A 23419-nucleotide genomic window follows, 5' to 3' on the forward strand; every position below is an offset into this window, starting at 1 on the left:
TTAAGGAGTCACATTAACAGATGTAATACTGAGTGGCAGTAGCTTAGAATCATGCGTCACACCATGTGAATTGTGTAATGAGTGGTTGGTTTAAGGCGGACCACTCAATATAAAGGGCATAACCATAATCATCGTCACCATCCTCGACAGCGTCAACAAAGTGTGCCGCAATGTGAGTGCATGCATTGCCCTACAGATGTGTAGTAGGTACTTTGCTACTTGGCATAATAAGGCTGATTTATGGTACAGTGTGTACTTCACAACTGTAAGTGAAAGCTCGGTAATTCACACCTCGTTAATTCGAAATTTTGGATAATTCGAAATGGTCGCCGCAGTCCGGTCCGCAGTGCATAGGAGACCATGTGTAAAACAACTCGTTAATTCAAACAGAAATTGCCGCCTCTGTGAATAATTCGAAGCACGCGCCGCCAAGCGTCATCGTCAAACACCAGTGGAAGCTTTTACGGCCGAACGATAAGTGGCACAACCGGTTTTTTCAAGCTTTGATGCTTGGTGCTTCAGGTGGCCTCCGAGCAAAGGGCGAGCAAAGTATGGCCTCCGAAATCACAGGAGCAATTGTGTTCCCTCGCCCTCCCGTTATGTCAGCGCCTGGCGCCACTTGTTATATGCGGGACGCTGAGGCAGCGGAGTGGCGGATAGTCCTAGGCCGCACCCGGCGGCGTCACTTTGTTCTTCGAGCACGTTGTTTGTTCACGCTGTCAACGCCGTCTTATTCCGCATCAAAGTTGCAAGATGCCGCGGGGCAAGTACTGTGCGAAGACTGTCAAGGAGAAGGTGGAGATTTTGCGAGAGGTAGACCAAGAGAAGTCGAGCAAATATGAAATTGCAAGGTGGACGATTGGGCGAGTTGGTGATTCATGATCGACGTATGTATACTGCGCGGTAGTAAACGCGGACGACAAGAAGATGATACAAGGACAAGCGCAGACTATCAACTGAAGGTTTATTTTTCACAAACCACATATATATGACTGAAACAGAAAAAGAAAACACAAAAACCTACAAAAAATTATGATTTAGCTCTTAACAATCAACAAAACTTGAACGTTTGATAAAAGCAGATTCATGGTCCATGTGCGCCACTTGCCAGATACCGTAGCTCTTTATCTGGCACGGGAACCAGAAAACTGCGTAAGCAAACCGTCTTTAGCTCTTCTAGATAAAGAGCTACGGTATCTGGCAAGTGGCGCACATGGACCATGAATCTGCTTTTATCAAACGTTCAAGTTTTGTTGATTGTTAAGAGCTAAGTCATCATTTTTTGTAGGTTTTTGTGTTTTCTTTTTCTGTTTCAGTCACATATATGTGGTTTGTGAAAAATAAACCTTCAGTTGATAGTCTGCGCCTGTCCTTGTATCATCTTGTCGTCCGCGTTTACTACTGCGCAGTATACATACGTTGATCATGAAATTGCAAGGAAGCACGGCATACCTCCGAGCACGTTGGCAACATACATACGGAACAGGACGCCCATTGAAAACGGCTGTGAAGCCGAGGACTTTGGCTCCAGTCGGAAAAGGCTAAGGACAGCGAAATTCCCGGAACTGGAGTCAGCTTTGATTGTCTGGGTTAAAGAAATGAGAGCCCGGAGTATCGCATTGAGCGGACCTATCATCATGGCCAAGGCAGCCAATTTCGCCCTGTGCTTGGACATTGAAGACTTTGTCGCCTCCGAGGGATGGTTTCATTGTTTCAGGGAGCGGCACAATCTCATATTCCGCATGTTATCCGGCGAGGCAAAGGAAGTGGACGCCGCAAACAAGAAAGCCTGGATGACAGGTGACCTATTCAGAAAGTGGCTGTTGAAATTCGACAAGCGAATGGAACTGGGTGGCAGACGCGTTCTTCTTGTCATCGACAACTGTTCGGCGCACAAAGTCAACGTTGAGCTGAGAGCAACAAAGTTAGTGTTCCTTCCAGCAAACACGACTGCGGCCCTACAGCCAATGGACCAGGGCGTGATAAGGAATATCAAGTGCTTTTATAGGCATCACATGCTGGAGAGAATGATTTTGTGCGCGGGCGACACGAAGGACTTTGGCATTATGCTGCTCACTGCCATGCACATGTTCTTGCACGCATGGGAACAGGTGACGGCGACCACAATCGCAAACTGTTTCTGCCACAGTGGATTTGCAGCTGGAAGTGCGCGGGATAGTTGTGACGTCGAGGTGGACGGGGCTCAGGAGCTCATGCCAGTGGCATTGCGCGGCACTCTTCAGGGCGCAAGTTTTGCCGATTATGTTGAAGTTGACACCTGTGCATCTGTGTGTGGTGCCCTGACTGATGAGGACATTATTGCTCGAGCAGCCGGTGTGCAGCCTGTTGCTGAAGAGCCAGAAGGTGAGGAAGACGAAGATGACGAAGTGCCTGTGCGCCCGTCTACTTCTGAGGTGATGGGGGCACTTAATGTGACGCGTAGCTTTGAAGAAGGTGAAGAGGATTCCCTGCGCCGCGTCCGCGTGCTGGAACAGAGAGCCGCAGCTGTGGCATTCAGAGAAAAGAAGCAGATGGTCATTACCTACTTTTTTGACCAATAAACATTTTTCGTGCCCCCACCCCCGAAATCCACCCATTTTTTCTCACTTTCATTATTTCGAATTTTGTTTAATTCGAAATGGCTTAGCGTCCCCGTGGAATTCGAATTAACGAGCTTTTACTGTACTTGCACTAGGCACCCTGCTTCTCCAGCTTAGCCACACCAGATGGCCTTTGATTAGTCTTAGACGAATTCATAAAAGATCGTGCTAGTTTTATTGCGATAGCAATTATATGGACGCTCTCGGCTGGTTTTTGCTGTCGCCGTCTGTCGACGCCGTCATGTCCCGGATATGTATATGTATGTATATATAAATGAAAGCCACAAAGAAAAATAAATCGGAAGAAAAAGTTTTCAAAGCGCACCACCGGGATTCGAACCTTTGACCCCTCGCTCCGCAGCGCGCTGCCTTAAGCAACTCGGCCACGCGCCTCCCGCTGTTTAGCATAACGACGGCGAGCTATTTATATTACACCATTTAACGCTAACGGCACGCAGAGCTCGGAGGTGCTTCAGTATGTGTAGTATCACCTGCGAGATTGCCCGAAGGGCATGCTTAAAGCAATGCTCCTACATTTTTCTTCAGATGCACACTAAAAGGTGGCCCCTTTCTGTAGCCATTGACGATGTGGAACCCTCTCTGAGGCTGTTGGGCGTCAACTGGCATCACGTGAGACCCCGCACAAAGTTCATTTGCCTACAGTCGCTCTTGGTTGCCATCTTTGTTCCAGATCTCCGCACGCTGGGGAATGTGCAGTGCATGTGTCGCATGTAGACAAAGCTGCTGCTCCGTGCGCATTGTGTTGCGACATAAATTTGATTACAAGATGATGATGATAGCGCTCGTCTTCGTGTGCCTTTTGTCCTTGTCCAGAGTTCGCGCTTTAGCAATCATCATGACATACCAACTAGCCCAAGCCGCCACCCTTCTAACCTTGATTACAAGGGCGGCGTTGCTTTTCATTGCTTTGGGTGGGTGCGTTGCTTTAGAAGCCCGAAACAGATTTAGCGATGGCAAAAACCCCCTTGCAACAACATCATTTAGGTACGACGAGTTGCGACAAAAGACATAAGAATGCACCGAATTGGAATGGAGAAACTCTGGCTAATATCTTCTGTTCGAGTTGTAGTACGTTTCGAGGTTAGCGCACTTTTCTGCATGCTGTAACTTCGTGAACAGGTTAAACTTCACTGAGCACGTCACTTTTTCACTTGGATGCTCTTAACACAGCTTCTGCGAGATCTTTACTCTATATCAACAACATACAGTCTGCTTCTGTGTGCTTAACATTGTACACGCCAAATTGCTTGAAGTAGCGGTGATACTCCGTGCGCCTAACAGTAGAAACGCGGACTGACTAATTTACGGCAATGCTTAGACACATGCAAGCACTTGATTTTGGAACGATAGAAATTCAGAACAGTTCTTTTCATTTTGCGCGGTCATGAAATCTCGTCTTAGGATTGCAGATTTGTGACTCTCTTTATTACGCAATCGCTCTTTACAGCTAATAGAGCTTTTTTTCTATTTATCACTGACGGTCAGGCAGTGGATTCTTGATAAAAAGGTATACGTGTACCTTTGCACATGGTGTGGGTCCGACTGAGAGTACTTGGCGTAGTCGTCGCTAGACAACGTTGCAAGCCTTGGAGATGCACGTGCAATTTCGCAGCGTGTACTGCTGTTGAAGTTGATGCATTAAAGACATAATTTAGATGATTTGTAACATTCATAGCCTATGTTAAATGTGCTCTCTTATTTGCCTGCTCAATAACACTTAACGGTTGTCTTGGATCACGGGCTGATCCGGGACAACCGGGATCGCCAGAACTGATATCGAAAGCCATGTGGAAACCCTACCACAGTGTTTCGAGACTTTCCCGATAGGGGAAGGATGCATGGGCTGTGGCGCTGTGAAAAAACTGGGATTATCGTGCTAGTCGTCGCATTAGCTTTTGCTTGGCAGGTGGTTTTCGCTGTAGGCTTACTGGCTTAAACACATACGATGTCGTGTCAATCACCCGCAAGTATATCAAAATTATTCATAACAGCAACTGAACTCTACCAATTTGCCTGGCAGGTAGCCGCAGTAGCTGGCCAGAAGCTGCCTCATTGTGTTGGACTCTTGTAGATCCCTGCATTGACTTAACGGTGCACCCCACCAGTGATGAATGTGCACCTGGTTTGCTGTGCATTGCCCGGCAGCAGCCTGGTTTTTTTTTTTTTTTTTTGCTTATAACGCATGTTAGGTTGAGCAGTCTGAAATTTCTTGTGCATTTTCATGTTCAGGGTGTTGAAAAGCACCGAAAGTTTGCTTCTAACTTGATGTTTTTGGAAACCTGCTCTAAGTTTCTCTTTAAGCCTCTATCTTCCTCAATTTCGTTTGGACTCCATCAAGTGGTTTACATCACTTAATAAAAAACTGAACTGGCCACACTGGGATTGTACTTTAAAGAACACATACCTCATTTTGTATCTTCATATTGATCATTATCATCATAGAGCAGGTAGCGCAAAAAAATACATAGACACAAGCCAGGAAGATAAACACGAGACGAGCGCTCGTCTCGTGTTTATCTTCCTGGCTTGTGTCTGTGTATTTTTTTGCGCTACCTGCTCTATGATGCATTTTTACAAACTCTCCCAGATTTCCGTTCTCGTGATCATTATTGTTAGCACACAGTTCCTGTTGAGAGCATTGATGCTGCAGTGGCTATGTGTGTGAGAGCATTGTTATTCTTAAAGCCCTCTACATGTCTGAATTTCACTGCAGCAAACAGCATTGCACAAGAGTGCCCTTGCCTGTCACTCGGAGAACATGCTGGCATTGCTCAGGAAGGTAAGGCTTTGGCATGGGGTGTGTGACTTGAAATGCGTAATGAGATTAAGGAGTAGGATACTGCGTGAATTGTGGCTTGCAAGGACCATTAATATCCACTGCAGAAAGGCTGCTTTTGCATATCTGCTATGCTCAGCAGCAGACTGATGCGCAGCACACGCGTAAATTTTCATATCTCATATAAGTCGTTTGTCCGAAGAAATGTCTCCTTGCTCTGTGAAAACATAGCGCAGATTTGTCTTATTGTTGTATTAAAATTGCTTGAGACAATCCAGACCATGTAAGCAATCATTTATTCTTGCAAATGTGCACACACACACACTCGTTCAGTGAGAAAGGGAGCAAGGCTAAGCAAAGAGTGTGTTCATTCTGTGTCTCCTTTTGTGTAAGCATTTGTTTTATGGTGCTCGCATGTTGTTTTATACTGAGACAGTTAGCTTGAAAAATATTTTACAAGCTGATTCTCTCTCAGTGGTTGCTTAAGCAGATGCAATTCGATGCAAAAGGTTATTTGTGCAGCACTTGAAAATGAGGACTGCAGTCGTGTCTAACTTGTGCTTTCACGGGGTGTGCAAATAACCTTCTATCTCGTGTCTCTATTTTTTTTTTTTCTATGTGGGAACACTATTATGGCATCATTACTACGGCAACATCATCATGGCACCTCTATGGGATAACTACATATGGCTAAGGTCTGAAATAAATTGGCTGAGGTTTAACTCTTGCAAACCTAGTTATCACAAGGGAAAAGTATGTTTCTTTTGGTTTTGCAAAGATTAAGCACACGGGCGGCGGCTGCAGTCGCATGAATCTTGGCACTGTTCCGCACGTGGTAAGCTTCTCTATAGCATGCTAATCTGGCCTCCCTTTGCTCTGGTGTTTCAGCGGGCAGCTGTGGTAATTGACACCACCAGGGGGTGCTATGCTCAATAAAAAGCAGAGTGCATGACCTGTAGTGTCATACCGTGCGCCATTAGCACACCCAGGATTTCTCTCCGGGGGTGGTTCAAACTCTGACAAGATTACAGGAATGCAAGGGGGGGGGAGACAGGCACACTGCATAAAATGCCATTTCCTTGCTTCAGCTGGAGTAAAGGAATAACAAATAAAATACCAAATAATAATAATAACATCAATTATGGTGATGATTTTTCATCGTTTTGCAGAAAGGTCTTGAAATAACTTGACAGGGCCGAAAACCATTCAGTTTGATAAAAAATATAGGAAAAAAGAAGATATCCCTGATGGCACACACAAATCGATAATGTTCACTCAACGACAGTTTATTATCGGTGCAGTTAAATGATATGCTGCGGCCGCACAATTGCTGGCTTGAGGCTCTGGTTTGCTCCATTTGGTTATGCAGACAGCCTAATGTAGGAGCACATGTCACATAGTTCGCCTTGAATGATTACCTATCTTTGATGCTAGAAGCCGGTTTGGGGATACCCTATCGCAGAAACCACGTGCAATGTGCGCTCACTGCAGTACGTATGCTGAAAACAGGTAGCTTCAGTTGTACGTTTTCTTTTTGTCCAAAATTATTATCTTAACTGTAAAGATGCCCCTCGTTTCGGATGTATTTGCAGAAACTGTAATCTTTTCTTGTCTGTATCGTAATTTGAGCTGTTGCTCAAGAACTATAAACCAGCTGGTCCAGATGTCCATTCTAAAATTTATAGAAATATCCTGGAAAGCTTCCGTATGGTGTTTGCGTAGAGCGCCGACAACCTCTGATAAATCCATTTACTCTTTGACGCTAAAATGACATGTGACTCATTAATATTGTGTATAACAAAGAAAAACGAGCCCTTAAAATTTCCACTTCTTTCCTTCATTCATAGCGAGGGTCTCGTTCTGGCAGACTTTGTGCTTTCAGGTAGTATGCGAGGGATTATTTGTCAGCTGCCAACTCGTAATAAGTTCACGTGCTACGTGACGCCAACAGGCAGAAAACAAGTGTTCCACACTCGCCGTCATGGCTACTGGCAGCACTGACTGACGCTCCCACGTTTAAATACACATATATATCCCATAAAGTGGACGGGGGATAGCCGCCATGGTAGCTCAGTTGGTAGAGCATCGGACGTGTTATTCGAAGCTCGCAGGTTCGGTCCCTGCCCACGGCAAGTTATCTTTTCGTCCACTTTTCTTTCCTCACATTTCCATTAAATTTACTACTAATAACATCCCCTATAGTTTCCTTGGCATTATTGTCTGTTAGTGCTCATTAATATTGTGTATAACAAAGAAAAATGAGCCCTTAAATTTCCACTTCTTTCCTTCAAATATCTAAATAGCATTTTAACCTGTTGCCGTTGTAACTTCCGGAGTATTAATCCTACAAGAAATATGTTCATGATATTCCGCTCAAATAACAAAGTTCTTTCTTAAAAACACAGCGCTACTGTCCTCGTTTGCTGTTTCCATGTCTCCATGTTTAAATTAGCGCTGTGTTTTTAAGATGGATCCATACCAACGAGCTTGCATCCAAACTCTTCTAGAACATAGTTCCTTCCATCCCAAGTCACTATCAACCTAATGACATGCTCGTCGCTCCTGACAATGAATGCTCATTCTTAGGAGTTATTCTTGACATCAACCTAAGATATCCTAACCATGTTACGCACTTACAGAAAAAACTAGCATACGGTATTAGAATTTTCATCAAAGCACGTAAATATTTGAACACTTTGACTTCAATCAGATTATGCTACCCTTTCATTCACAGTCATATTATTGTATCACTACATGGGGCAATACATACCCGATCCGCTTATCTCCCATTCATGATATTCAAAACCAAGCCCTTAGAATAATTAACTTGCAGTTCATATCGCAGTAGTGCATCTTCATTACTCTATAACTTTAACATACTTCCTATTGCTAATTTATTTAATTATCTTCTCACCATTACGCTATTCAAGTGACTGATCCATCTTGTGCCATTAAGTGTATTTTGTCCTGATGCTCTTTGTAAGTATAACCCAACTAGATTTGCTTCAAATGGAAATTTTTTACTACCGTACCTGCCATCCATACTAATTACCGACGACACACTGCCTATTGCTTTGCTTTATATATACGGAATTCGTTACCATCCCACATCAAACAATGTTGTACTATTGGTTTATTTAAAAAACAACTGTATTCTTATTTGCTTTAATACTAGGTGTATATTTTTTTTTCAATAATATTGTTTGTTATACCACTTTTGTTTACCTGTAACTGATTTGTTGTTGTTCTGTCAAATCGCACATTTTCTTGTTATACATATTGCTGTTACTACTGATCAGGTAATGTTTATTTTGTAATCTTGGACATGAGGTCTCCCTACAGCCTAGTGCTTTCGGACTTCCTTCTGTATATTTATTCTGTATAATGTTCTGTTTCTGTACTAATAGATGAAATAAACTTGAAACTTGTTATGAAGAATGTGCAGAGTGTTATCCTACGTAGCATACAAGCAAGGCGCGTCCGATAGAGGGCGACTTCGTAACTCGCTCAACCCCAATACGAAAATTGGTATGACATGACATGAGAGTGTGACGAACTCAAATGGTAGGTCTTAAAATGAAAATCATGGCATGCATGCCATGTACAGTTTCAACAACAACAAAAAAAAGATTAGCAAAGTAAACGGTGGCTGGAGCCGCAAAATTGCGACATGCGGCACCGTTGTTCTCGAGCACGCCGATAGTGAGCCAAGCACATTCCACTTTCCAAAGCAGAGGTGGCTGGCGGACCGACGGAAAGCAGCCCATCTTGCTGTTGGTCCATCCAAGAGCCCATATCCTAAAGAAACGCTTGTTCATTGCTTATCAAGAGATGTGGCTATGCACACGATATCCTTTTCGTTTTTGTTTTTCTTTTTTCGCTGAAGTTGCGAGCCACCGTATCTTTATCGCAATTGCCCAGAAAAAAAGCTGCTTGTTGGAGTGCTTTCCGCCAGCCACCCCCGCTTTGGAAAATGGAATGTGCTTGGCATTCTCGATATCGGCGCGCTAGGGAAAAACCCATTGCCTCGTGTCGTAATCTTGCCGCTCTGGCAACCGGTCACTTGTGCCATTGTTTTTCCGTTTATACTGTACGTCGTGATTTACATGACACGCTGTTGGTGTTGTCGCAGTCTTGTCATTAACTTGATATATACCAAAATCAATATTGCATGACAAACATAAATGTCAGGTTGTATAAGATAGTGATGACAGTGGTGTAGCCAGGGGGTGGCACACTGGGCCTGTACCCCCCCACCCTATCGAAATTGTTTCCCCGTGTGATACAGGGCACAAAGTGACACTCGACCACACTTACCGACCCCATGTTGAGTGAGTGTCAGAATGACGTGAGTGTTTGACAAACTCTAATGACGGGTCATGCCACGAAACTCTTAGTTAGACTCATTGTTAAACTCGTGGTTAAACTTGTAATAATACACGTTGGGCTAGGCTATGGTGTCAGCCATGTTCTTTATTTAGAACACCCTCCTCTTCCTCGTCTTCCCTCAGTCCTTCTCTAACTTCTTCACCACGTCCACGTACACTCCCCCTCTTTGAAGACTCATCCCTCCTGGGATGATACATGAAGACGTTCCCGACAGTCGCAAACTCCAGCACACCGTCACCGTTTACGTAACCAACCCTCTTGAGAACGCCTTGTTGCACTGCAGTCTGCACCACTCGATAAGGTCCCAAATACACCTGCTTCGTGCCGGGAAGGCCCTTTCTGACGAGTATCAGATCGTTCAGCTGTATCTTAGGTATCCGCGTGTTGTGGCGGCGGTCGAAGTTTCTCTTCATATCTTCCCGATATCGCTGGTATGCTTCCGAAGTTTTTCGCTTTTCGCACAATTGCAGGCGGTCAGCAATGCAAAGCTGTTGATCAGCAGGAAGCACTGGCGCCTTTCCGAATGCCGCAAAATACGGGCTACAGCCGATGCTCGCAGTGTGCGATCGGTTGTGATGAGCAACAGCTGCCTCCAAGCAGCATTTCCATCCGCCTTGAAAGCTTGGGTACATTGAAATGAACTGCTTCAAATCTCGTATTATTCTTTCAGCCATGCCATTTCCTGCAGGATGGTACGGTGCGCAGCGTCGCAAAGTAACTCCACGTTGCTTCGCCCACTCTTGCAAACGCTGGCTTAGAAACGCTGGTCCATTGTCTGATATCACTACTTTTGTACTCTTAAACATCTCACGGCTCAAGAGAGCAATCACACTATTCGCGTCTTCTCTTCCCGGCCGTGCAGCCACTGTTCTTGTGCACTGGTCTATTGCCACTAGGAAAGACTGTGTTCTTCCTATTCCAGCAGCCTTTTTCTTGAGCTCTGCAAAATCGACGTGGACAACTTCAAACGGTATGTCGGAGTGTTGAGGCAAGACAATCTCGTCCGTTCTCTGAAGGTACTTGGCTTTGTGAACTTGACGTTGATGACAAGACTGAACATACCGCTGGACGTCATCTTTCATGTGTTTCCACTGGAAACGTTGATGGATCTTGCGATAAGTCCTCCAAAAGCCATCGTGTCCGCCTGAGTGCGGGGAGTCGTGATAAAGTTCCAAGATTCGAGGCACCATTGTTTCGGGGACTGCGAACTTTCCGTTGAGGAACTGGAGTTCTTCAGTTCCCTCCCACAACAGGTTTGCGTTGATGTTTTCTTGATCAGGAATGACCGCAAGTCTCGAAAGTGCATCTGCATCCTTTAGGTGCTCCCCAGGCCTGTGATGGACCACGAATGTAAACTGCTGGAGTTCGGCCACCCACCTAGCGATCTTTCCTCTAGGCTCTGCGAGGTTAAGGATGTAAGTCAAGGCTTGATGATCCGTGAAGAGCGTGAAGCTCCTGCCATGGTTAGATTCATGGTTAAACTCGTGGTTAAACTCGTACCTCGAAACTCGTGTTGAGTGAGTGTGTGAATGACGTGAGTGTGTGACAAACTCAAATGATGGGTCATACCACTAAACTCATGGTTACAGACTCATGGTTAAACTCGTGCTTAAACTCATAGCACGAAACTTGTGTTGAGTGAGTGTGTGACAAATGCAAATGACAGGTCATACCACGAAACTCATGGTTAGACTCATGGTTAAACTCGTGCTTAAACTCATACCACAAAACTCATGTTGAGTGAGTTTGTGACAAATGCAAATGACAGGTCATACCACGAAACTCATGGCTAGACTCATGGTTGAACTCGTGGTTAAACTGATACCACCAAACTCATGTTGAGTGAGTGTGTGAATGACGTGTGTGTGACGAATGCAAATGACGGGTCATACCACGAAACTCGTGGTTATGCATGTCATGTGCGGCAGATTTAGGTAATACGGTCTCTGTGCTGTCGTGAGTGCATCATTAACTTGACATATACCAAAATTCGCATGGCATGACATATGGGTTTAAGACGTACATAACTGACAGGCCATGCAAATCGTGTGGTGCAGGTCATGTATGACATGATTCACATCATACGGTCTTCGTGCTCTCCTGGTCGTTTCATTATCTTGGTATATACTAAAATTGAGTGCTTGACTAACGTGAACTGTAAGTCATGACATGAATAGAAACATGCACGTATCGTATGTCATGGCATCACAAGGCTCCATTGTGACGTCATAGTCGTTTCATCACCCTGCTATATACAGAAACGTACGTCAAATGACGTCTACGTATGAGAAACACGAACAACAGGTAACACGAAAATTCATACCATGCATGTCATCTGTAGCACGGCCCGCCACGGTGGTGGAGCGGCTACGGTGCTCGGCTGCTGACCCGAAGGTCGCAGGTTTGATCCCGGCCGCGGTGCTGGCATTTTGATGGAGGCAAAATCTAGAGGCCTGTGTGCTATGCGATCTCAGTGGACGTTAAAGAACAGAAGATGGTCGAAATTTCCGGAGCCCTCCACGACGGCGTGCCTCATAATCATACCGTGGTTTTGGTGCGTAAAACCCCAGATATTATCGCCGAGAGTCACCACCTCCCGGTTCTGTCCTGGGTGGAGCCACCGACTTGATGGGGAGCCCCAGGCCTCCCTTCATCATTTTTCTCAGGGCTATTAAATAAAGTTCTTGTCACTGTCATTATCATCTGTAGCATCACATCAGCAACACAAATCACATGATGCATACGTCATGAAGCCGTCGCGGTCGTTTCACTAGCATATTTGTGTACCAGAATGTAGTACATCCACGCATGACAAGCATGTGACAGTGAATGATTTGTCATGAATGCCTTGGTTTTTCTCAAAGCCAAACAGTGCATGCAGTGCATGGAGTTCCTCGCTGATTGCTTCGCACTGCATCGATTCCCAAAGTGCGTGGGATCTGCCAGTTCTTAACTGCGAAGCTGTTATAGCCGGCCATTAAATGACCATGGTCACCAGAAAACTATCATCATCATCATGAACGGGTATGTGCCACAGAAATTGGGAAAATCCCACTACTCACCACAGGTCCACTAAAGATGAGGAAGGCAACAGTTAGCCCATGAAATGGCTGTGAAGCGATGGTGGCGTGCCGAAGACTCCGAGTACGTACAACGAGAGCATACTAGGGAACGGCAACGGCGGATATGAGAAGAGGCTAAAGCGATGGAAGCCCAATGCCAACGACGACGTGCCTGTAGGTCCATGAGAGGTGCGAATGCTCGGTTTCAGTGCGAATTTTTCTCTGGACCATGAAGGTATACTTGGAAGTGCAGAACACACAAAATACACAAGAACTGGACAAGACGAGTTTTGTCTCTGGAGTTTGAACAGCTGGTGTCTTGTCTGTGACTAATAGGGCTTAACAGGAATTTTACAGCGAAAGCTGCTATGAGGTCACAACAAGGACCGTTTTTGGCGCTGTAGTTGTCTGCCGCCGGTGTCCGTAACCACTACCGTGCGAAACAAAACAAAACAAAAAACCAATAAAAAATATCCGGGATGGAACGAGGTTCGAACCTGGGTCCCCTGCGTCGGAGCCAAGTATTCTACCTCAAAGCCATGCTGGTATTTTTTTTTCCCTTTCATGGTGTGGCGACTGGCGTCAATGTTGACGTGAATGGACATAATCCGCTGGCAACCCTGAGTGTGGGACTGCGCGCGCCTTCGTCAAGGGTGTGTTCTGTTTCTTCCCGCATATCCGCCATGCGTGCGGCTTAAAGCAGTCAATAAATGTTTGTTACAACGTAACAAAACTGGCGACGAGGATGGGATAGACTCCAAGCATTTTGCCATTGTAACGAGCACTACCGAGAGCAAACTGCAGCTCGAAACAAGGTGGGGACTGAGCACGGAAAGAGTGACTTCGGACAATGGCTCAGGCACAACCATTGGTCGCGGCGCCACTGCCGTTCGATGCAACTTCAGAATCTTGGATCAGTTATGTCGGAAGGTTAGAGGCATTCTTCGAAGCCAACGACGTGACTTCGGCTTCTAAAAAAAAGTCTATCCTAATCTCCATCCTGAACCCCGAGACCTACGCTCGTCTGCGGAGCTTGTTGGCACCGAGAAAGCCGAAGGATGAAACGTACGATACCATTGTCCATGTTCTGACGCAACACCTTAGTCCCGAGACATCGGAGATCTACGAAACTTTCAGATTCCAGACCCGGGTGCAAAACAGCGGAGAAAGTGTGGCCGACTACCTAGCGGAACTGCAAGATTGCCGACCACTGTGGGTTCGGAGAGGCCCTGGAAGGGAATCTTCGTGACCATTTCGTCATCGGACTGCGTGAAAAGGGGGTACAGCGGCTACTACTTGCTAAACAACGTAGTTTGACCTTGAAAGACGTGCTGGACACCGCCCTGGCCACGGAGTTGGCCATCTCAAATGCAAGTCGCCTGCCGGGATCAAGTGACACGCCAGCCGCAACGGCGGCAACCGGCGTGAACGCTTTGGAGCAGAAGAAGCGTCACGGTAACCAGAAAGCCAGCCGGCCACCGGACAAGAAGCCCTCGTGCATTCGTTGTGGCGAGAAAAGTCATTCACCGCCGGAATGCCCGCACAAGAACACAACGTGCAACAAAACGAGGACACTTAGCGAGCCAGTGCTTTGGGAACAAGACTTCCGGCCATCATGGCAAGTTTCAGTCAAACATGGTGCTTGAAGAAGAACCCGAAAGCTTCTATCTGTCCACAGTTCAGTCAGAAGGCGTGGCACCGCATACACTACCACACTACACTGGGGTGGAGTAGAGCTCCAGATGCAAGTGGACACCGGATCCCCTGTCTGCGTGATTACAGAAGAGACCTATAGGCGTAAGGCACATTTTTGGCCGAAGTTGGAGCCAACAGACAAAACTCTATATTGTTACACTGGGAAACTGCCTCTACTGGGAGTTTTGAAGCTGGTAGTGAACAACCCAACCGGTGAAACGGAAGGGGAGCTGTATGTGACAAAGTGTTCCGGCCCATCCCTCTGTGGTCGCGACATCATCCAGAAACTGAACATTCTTGGACCAAACAGCGTCACCTTTGTGCATGTGGACGGTTCTGTTAAAACAGTGACAAAGCGGAAGAGGGAATTCAGCGACTTGTTCCAACCTGGCACGGGGTTGATGAAGGGGCCACCAGCGCACATCAACTTGAAGAAGGAGGTAAACCCAAAATTCTTCAAAGCACGCTCTCTACTTTATGCCATACGTGACAAAGTGGCTAGGGAGTTGAACTGGCTGTGTGAAGAAGGTATCCTATCACCGGTCACCGACAGTGAGTGGGCCACCCCAGTGGTACCAGTGCTCAAAAGGGATGGCAGGTTGAGGTTGTGTGGTGACTTCAAGGTCACTTTGAACACAGCATGCGAAGTAGACCAGTACCCACTACCTAAGGTGGAGGATGCATGTTTGCCAATTTGAAAGATGGCTATTGGTTCACGAAACTGGACTTACGGGAAGCATACTGCCATGTGCCTTTAGATGAAGAGTCGAAGAAGGCAGCAGTGCTAAATACTCACAAGGGACTGTTTTCGTACAACCGTTTGCCTTATGGAATAGCATCAGCACCTGCAATTTTTCAGAGGAAAATGGAGGCAGTGCTCAAAGACATTACAGGCACTCAGGTGTTTCTGGATGACATTTTGGTGGCTGAACGCCAGCATGAGTTTGGCACAACCATACGGAAGGTGTTGTCAGCTCTCCGTGACAATGGTATTAAGCTCAGGGAGGAGAAATGCATTTTTGGTGAAGGAGTGAACTACCTGGGGCACCGAATTGACAGGGAAGGTCTGCATCCCTGTGAAAAGAAAATGGAGGCCATCATGAAGGCACCTGAGCCACACAGCGTCCAGGAACTTCGTTCATTTTTGGGCCTCATATCTTACTATCGGAGTTTACCAAATATGTCCACTATGCTTTCTCCACTCCATAAGCTTTTGAGGAAAGACTCAAAATGGAAATGGGGCCAAGAAGAAATGGCTGCATTCAGGGCGACCAAGCAAGCACTACAAAGTTCAAACCTACTGGTCCACTATATATGACCCAAACAAGCAAGTCATCTTGGAATGTGACGCATCATCCAAAGGGGTTGGAGCAGTACTTTCACACGTCATTGATGGGGTGGAACGGCCCATTGCGTTTCGTTCAAGAACACTCACGAACACTCTCAACTTAAACGGGAAGCCTTGGCACTTGTTTTTGCAGTCACGAAGTTCAGGGACTACCTGCTAGGTCGCTCGTTTGTTCTGAACTTTAGGGGAAGTTTTCATGTAAGTGTGGGGGGGGGGGGGTGGCGACTGGCGTCAATGTTGACGTGAATGGACATAATCCGCTGGCAACCCTGAGTGTGGGACTGCGCGCGCCTTCGTCAAGGGTGTGTTATGTTTCTTCCCGCGTATCCGCCATGCTTGCGGCTTGAAGCAGTCAATAAATGTTTGTTACAACGTAACACATGGTATTTATTATAATGCGTATTTGAAATTACCACAAACGCTATGACGTAGTGATGTATTCACTTAGCGACAATAATCGCACAAGCATTCAAATGCTTACATGCATATATACTGTGCAAGTCCAGAGAAACAGGAAAAGTTCTTCAAAGCTTGTCACACAGGGAGGCTGGTAAGGATGAACACCTCATCAAGATGGGGTGCCAGTCTGGTCTGATGTCATGTTCTTCGTAAATGTCTTTTAGATGGAGAGCCATGCGCATGAAATGCATACTTGAAGCAGTGGTTAGTTCTGCATTACGGTCTTGCATGCGCATTTTCCACAGACTGTGCAGTCCCATAAGGAAAACATGTCAAAGGGCACTTCATCAAGAGACGTTGGGAGAAGGTTACGTATAGTATGTGAATGTTAAAATATTTTTTAACAGTTCGTTGAAGGATGTCCCAAAACAGAATGGCATCTTTGCAGCTAATAAAACAGTGTTCTACTGTCTCCGGTACATTGCAGAGACGACAGTTAACTGAAGAAACAAAAATACCTTTCCTCTGCAACCTTGATCAGTATGTAGTTTGTAAAAGAAGGTTTTTGTATCAGGAGAAAGATACATTTTCCGAACTCTTTTTAGTACGTCATGTTCTGGAAGGTCAGGATATAATGAGCGGTAAAGTGGAGATGGAAAAAGCATGGATAACAAATCCTTGTAGAGTTTCTTGCATGATACTCTGTATAAGTATTCTATAGAAAATTGGACCTTGAGAAACCGAACAGCGATGAAAACTTCCTGCATATATCCCCACAAACACGGGCGTACAGAGAAATCTGAAGAAACAATGAAGTCAGGTAAGGCATTAACAAGCGTAATCTGCAAGAATGATCGAATAATGGGATGGGAACTGTCGCGAAAAAAGTAGAACCGGGAAACATTTTGCCATAGATATAAATTATAACTAATCCCAGCCCTCCCTCCTTAACTGGCCTGAATGGGTTGTCCCGTCTCATTGGTTCAAAAGTCAAAGACCACACGAAAGTTGCGAAAGTCTGATGAAAGCGCTGTATGTAAGATCGAGTGCAATGAATAAGTTGCAATACATAGTATAGCTTTGTAACTAAAAATGTATTGCAAGCTTCAGCTCTCCCAAAGATGGAAAGGCGATGTGGTACATAAGTTTGGGCCTGTCGTTCAAGCTTGGGAACTCGTCCTTTCCAGTAACGTGCACTGAATCTGTACGCATCTAGCGGCACACCAAGGTACTTTGGTGGATTACGAGTCCAATTAATTCCTGCGAACTTCTCCGGCGTACTACCCCATGATCCCAACCATAATCCTAAACTATTAGGTGAGTTTAAACGAGCACCTGATACACTGCCGAATTTACTTATTGTAGATACCACATTCTCAACACTTTGTTTGTCAGAGCAAAAGAAAGCTACGTCATCTGCCTAAGCCAATACCTTAACTTCATTGCCTAATATATTGTCACGGGAGTGGGAATACCCGCAATAAAGAAAGAATGAATGAAATGTATTTACAGGATACACACGGGGAGTCCTTCAGCCAAGATGGCGGAACACCAACAACAACAACGCGAGCGCTATTGCGATCGTCGTCTTCATCGACTTGATGGAGCATTCCTACTTGTTTGTCACGGCTTGTAACATACCCGCCGCTAGGAGCGCCGTCTCGGCGCATAGGGAAGAGTACGATCGTGGGCGGAGAAGTACGGCTTCAGACAGGATACGTGCACAATGTCAGTAGAGGGGACAGACGATGACGATGTACTGTCGAACGGGGCGATCTCATACGTGACGTCAGTGAGCTGGCGCAAGACCTTATACGGCCCGGAATAGCGGGAGAGGAGCTTCGATGACAGACCAACGTGGCGGCAAGGTGTCCAGAGCAGGACCAACGATCCTGGGGAGTAGGAGACGGCCCGGTGATGGCTGTCGTAGCGAGACTTTTGCGACAGCTGCGAGGCAGAAAGACGATCCCGTGCGATCTGGCGAGCTGTTTGAGCTCGAACAGTTGCATCGCGGGCGTACTCTGAAGGAGTGTAGATATCTGATGGTAGAAGAGTTTCAAACGGTAAAATGGGATGGCGGCCATACAAGAGATAGAAGGGGGAAAAGCCAGCAGTATCGTGGCGTGACTAGTTGTAGGCGAACGTCACGTAAGGCAGAGTGTTATCCCAATCTCGGTGGTCCGCAGAAACATGCATAGATAGCATTGTGGTCAGCGTGCGATTGAGGCGCTCAGTGAGTCCATTAGTTTTCGGGTGGTATGCAGTGGTGAGCTTATGACGCGTAGAACACGAGCGAAGCATGTCGTCGACGACCTTTGAGAGAAATGAGCGACCACGGTCGGTCAGCAGTTGACGTGGAGCTCCATGGTGGAGAATGACGTCGTGAAGCAGAAAGTCCGCGACATCAGTTGCACAGCTTGTCGGTAATGCTCGCGTGATAGCATATCGTGTCGCATAGTCAGTAGCGACGGCAATCCACTTATTCCCAGTCAGCGACGTTGGAAATGGTCCGACGAGATCGAGGCCGACGCGGTCGAACGGGTCGGCAGGAATGTCTATAGGTTGAAGTGGGCCGGGCGGTGACAGCGAAGGACGCTTATGGCGTTGGCAGGACTGGCAAGATGCGACGTATCGGCGCAAGGAACGGTAAAGGCCTGGCCAGAAGAATCGACGCCGTACGCGATCATACGTGCGGGCTGTTCCGAGGTGTCCGGCGGTTGGGGCGTCGTGAAGCTGTTCAAGAACAGTAGAGCGGAGCGTTGCGGGAAGAACTAGTAGAAGCTCTGGGCCTTCGGAGCTCATGTTACGCCGGTAGAGAATGCCATCACGGAGCACGAACAAGTCGAGGGACGGGTCGGAGTCGTGAGAACGTAGACCTTGGATGATGGACCGCAGATTGGCATCACTGAGCTGTTCACTGCGTATGTCGGTGAGGTCAGAGATGGCGAAAACGCAGGCGTCTGAATCATGCGCCGACAGGTCAGGGGGATCTACAGGATTACGAGATACAGTCAGCATCCTGGTGCAGTCGGCCAGACTTGTAGGTTACGTCAAAGCTATATTCTTGAAGCTTCAAAGCCCAACGCCCAAGTCGTCCAGTAGGATCTTTGAGGGACGACAACCAGCACAAAGCGTGTGATCTGTGATCACGGAAAAGGGGCGGCCAAACAAGTATGGTCGGAATTCGCCGACTGCCCAAACAAGTGCGAGGCACTCGCGCTCAGTGATCGAAAACTTGCACTCGGATGAGGAAAGGAGACGACTGGCGTAGGCGATGACGCGATTTTTTCCTTGCTGCCACTGAGCGAGAACTGCGCCAACGCCATGTCCGCTGGCGTCGGTGCGAACTTCAGTGGGTGCTGACGGGTCAAAATGGGCTAAGATGGGCGGGGAGGTAAACAACGCAGTAAGTTTGCGAAACGCACCAGCTTGTTGGGGACCCCAAGAAAACGGCATATCCTTCCTCAGGAGTTGTGTCAAAGGCCGACCAATGTGGGCGAAGTTCTTGACAAAACGTCGAAAATAAGAACATAGGCCGACAAAGCTGCGTACATCTTTCGTGGAACGAGGTATAGGGAAGTCTTTGACGACCCGAATTTTGTCAGGATCAGGTTGGACGCCTTGAGCACTGACGAGGTGGCCGAGCACAGTGATTTCTCGGCGGCCAAAACGGCATTTGGAAGAGTTCAGCTGGAGACCTGCGCTCCTGAAAACTTCAAGAACATCCGACAGGCGGCTAAGGCGGCTTTCGAACGTCGGTGAGAACACGATGACATCATCGAGGTAACAAAGGCACGTGGACCGTTTGTACCCACGTAGCAGGGAGTCCATCATCCTTTCAAACGTAGCCGGGGCATTACATAATCCAAAGGGCATTACTTTAAACTGGAAAAGTCCGTCCGATGTCACAAATGCTGTTTTTTCACGGTCTTGGTTATCGACAGAAATCTGCCAGTATACCGATCTCAAGTCGATAGAGGAGAAGTAGGCAGACCCATGTAGGGCAGTCGAGAGCATCGTCAATCCTTGGCAACGGGTAGACGTCCTTGCGCGTGACCTTTTGTTTAAGTGACGGTAGTCTACGCAGAAGCGCCAGCTGCCGTCCTTTTTTACGAGCGCGACTGGTGATGCCCATGAACTACAGGATGGTTCAATGACGTCTTTCGTGAGCATTTTATCAACTTCACGCTGTATTACCTGTCGCTCAGCATGGGACACGCGATAAGGACGTCGTCGGATTGGGCTGGCGTCTCCCGTATTGATTTTGTGAGTGACGACCGACGTCTGACCTAAAGGGCGGTCGTCAAAGTCGAAGATGTCCCGGAAGGATTCCAAGATACGCCTGATATCGGCTCTCTGTGTTGGAACAAGGTCAGGCGCGATCGTCTTGTCAATGTCGCCATCAGCTGGGCTCAGTGAGGAACAGAATGAAGCGGGGGGAAAAGAAGCGTCTGCAATGAACGCAGAAACAGAATGGTCAGCAAGAGAAGAGACGTTGGCTAGAGTCATGCCATCTGGAATAACTTGCGCACATTAGCTGAAGTTCAGTATCGGTAGAGATGCTCGATTATTCGTGACCGTGAAAACCATGTGAGGAACGGCAATATTTCTGGCCAGCAAAACGTCAATGGTCGGAGTCAACACATAATCGCCGTCGGGAATAGGAGGACAAGAGCCCAGGGTCACATACGTAACGGCTTGAGGCGCTAGGCGGACGTACTCGATAGAACACATACGTGGTTGAGGTGTTGCTGGAGCGTCGTAGTAACATGGCAGGTCGAGCTGAAGTAAGCCGGTTCCACAGTCAATAAGGGCAGAGTGGGCGGACAGAAAGTCCATGCCGAGGATGAGGTCATGGCAGCACTTTTCGAGCACGGCAAATAGTACAGCTGTGGAGCGGTCAGCAACACTAATACGTGCAGAGCACATCCCAAGCACGGGAAACGTTCCACCGTCGGCGACCTGGATGAGCGGCACCGTGGGCGGCGTTAAAACCTTCTTTAGGCGGCGACGAAGCTCATGATATGTGAGCGCCTGTGTCCACAAGAGCAACAACATGTGCGTCGTCCACTTTAACGTCAATAAGGTTGCGTCGAGTCTGCAGTGTGGTCAGAGGATTTAGCGGGCGAATCGTCGATGCAGCGTCATCTCCGGGAGCTGCATCGTCTAGTTTTCCCGAGACAGGTGGGAAGTCGGCGATGCAGGACGGCGGAATTGGGGTGAGCGAGACGACGTGCGACGAGATTGCGGCGAGCGGGACTGGTGACCATACGGTGATGGTGACCGACGATACGGCATGGAAGAAACGTCATCACTGGTGGACTGAGGTGACTCACGGTGGGGTTGGAATTGGCCATCATTTGTCTCTGGGCGACGGTTGGACCCATAGGACGCCTGACGCCAATACCACCTGCTGTTGCAATAGCGGGCCACGTGGCCAATACGACGGCAGTTGAAGCAAATGGGCCGGTCGTAAGCAGTCCTCCACTCGGCGGCATTGCGAGGAAGCACCGACCTCTGGCCTTGGGCGTACGAAAGTGGCTGACGACGGTCATTCAATCGGGAGGGAGCGGCCGTGCACACGGAGTCCAGGCCAACGTTCGAAAGCTCTTGACGAACGATGGCATGCACTAGTGGTACCATTTGCGAGCTGGACTCACAGGAACGAGAGCACGTGGAGGCAGGAGAGATAGCTTCGAGTTCACGTAGGACTATCTTCGTCACGTGCTCCGCAGTCAGTGGTGCCTGTGGTAGGGGGGCGTCTTCACACGACCATGTTGCTGCTGTATTAGGAAGTCGAGTAAATTGATGGGCAATACGTCGGCTTTTGGCGGTCTCGAAACGCTGGCACTCACGGATTATGGCATCTACTGTGTCACAGCCCTTGCAGATCAGGAGGTTGAATGCGTCATCTGCAATACCTTTCAAGATATGAGCGACTTTTTCAGACTCCTCCATGCTGTCGTCCGCTTTGCGGCAAAGGGCGAGCACGTCTTGTATATAAGACAGGTAGGATTCATTCGATGTCTGAGCACGAGACGCCAGCTCCTTTTTGGCCGCTATCTTTCTACCAGTCGATTTGCCAAACAGGGCACGCATCTTTTCTTTGCACGCATCCCAGCTGCCGATTTCTGCTTCGCGGTTCTCGAACCACACTTTGGCTGTCCCTTTCAGGTAGAATAGGATGTTCGCCAACATAAGAGTGTCGTCCCAGCGATAATTCTTCCTGGTGCGTTCGTACATCGGCAACCATTCTTCGATGTCGACATTGTCAGTTCCGCAAAACGTGCCAGGGTCTTTCAGCTGTGGAAGGACAACTGTCGTCGTGGCGGTTGCCGCTGCAGGGACCGAACCCTCTTCTGCCATCATGGGTTCAACCAAGTGTCGGCCGCTTCGGAGCTCCGTTATACCGTGTTGGTACCCCGCACCTCCACCAAAATGTCACGGGAGTGGGAATACCCGCAATAAAGAAAGAATGAATGAAATGTATTTACAGGATACACACGGGGAGTCCTTCAGCCAAGATGGCGGAACAACAACAACGCGAGCGCTATTGCGATCGTCGTCTTCATCGACTCGATGGAGCATTCCTGCTTGTTTGTCACGGATTGTAACAATATTGAAGCCGCGAATACTATTCGATCGTATTGTGCTCAGGCACAGCGGTTCAAGATGAAGTGCAAACAGCAGTGGGGACATTGGGCAGCCTTGCTTTACAGAAGAGCAAATAGATGCTGGCTTTGACAGATGGCCATTAATAATTAGACGAGTTGAACAGTCATTGTAACAAAGTTTAACGCCTTTCAACGGAACAGAGCCAACATTTGCATGTTCCAGTAGGGAAAACAGAAAGGAATGACTGACACAGTCAAAAGCTTTGGCAAGGTCTACCTGTAGCATAGCAAGCTGTCCTTCACAACTGTAGCAACGTTGCTTGTTGGGCGAGTTGGAACGAGTCAGTCATAACGTAGTTCAGCGCAAAAAACAGGCAACAGACGAGTAAGAGGACAAGGACACAGCGCATTCTTCCAACTAAAGTTTATTGGATTGGGACGCATGTATATATACACACAGGGAAAGCAAGAAAAGATAAAAGAAAAAAGAAAAAAACAGGAAGTAAAAACCGAAA

General features: G+C 47.4%; 1 protein-coding gene and 1 non-coding gene across 2 annotated transcripts in view; both read left to right on the forward strand.

Moving 5' to 3' along the window:
- Positions 1-23419, forward strand: part of LOC119391911 (inversin) — a 217492-nt gene that overhangs the window by 41318 nt on the left and 152755 nt on the right. Inside the window, exon 4 of the mRNA XM_049415444.1 lies at positions 5335-5400. Coding sequence (XP_049271401.1) covers positions 5335-5400 — 66 coding nt within the window. The remainder of the gene's footprint in view (positions 1-5334; positions 5401-23419) is intronic.
- On the forward strand, positions 7457-7529 carry Trnat-ugu (transfer RNA threonine (anticodon UGU)). Its single transcript has one exon. It is a non-coding gene; the product is annotated as a tRNA-Thr (tRNA).

Source organism: Rhipicephalus sanguineus, chromosome 4 (genome assembly GCF_013339695.2).
Source record: "Rhipicephalus sanguineus isolate Rsan-2018 chromosome 4, BIME_Rsan_1.4, whole genome shotgun sequence".
Lineage (NCBI taxonomy): Eukaryota > Metazoa > Arthropoda > Arachnida > Ixodida > Ixodidae > Rhipicephalus > Rhipicephalus sanguineus.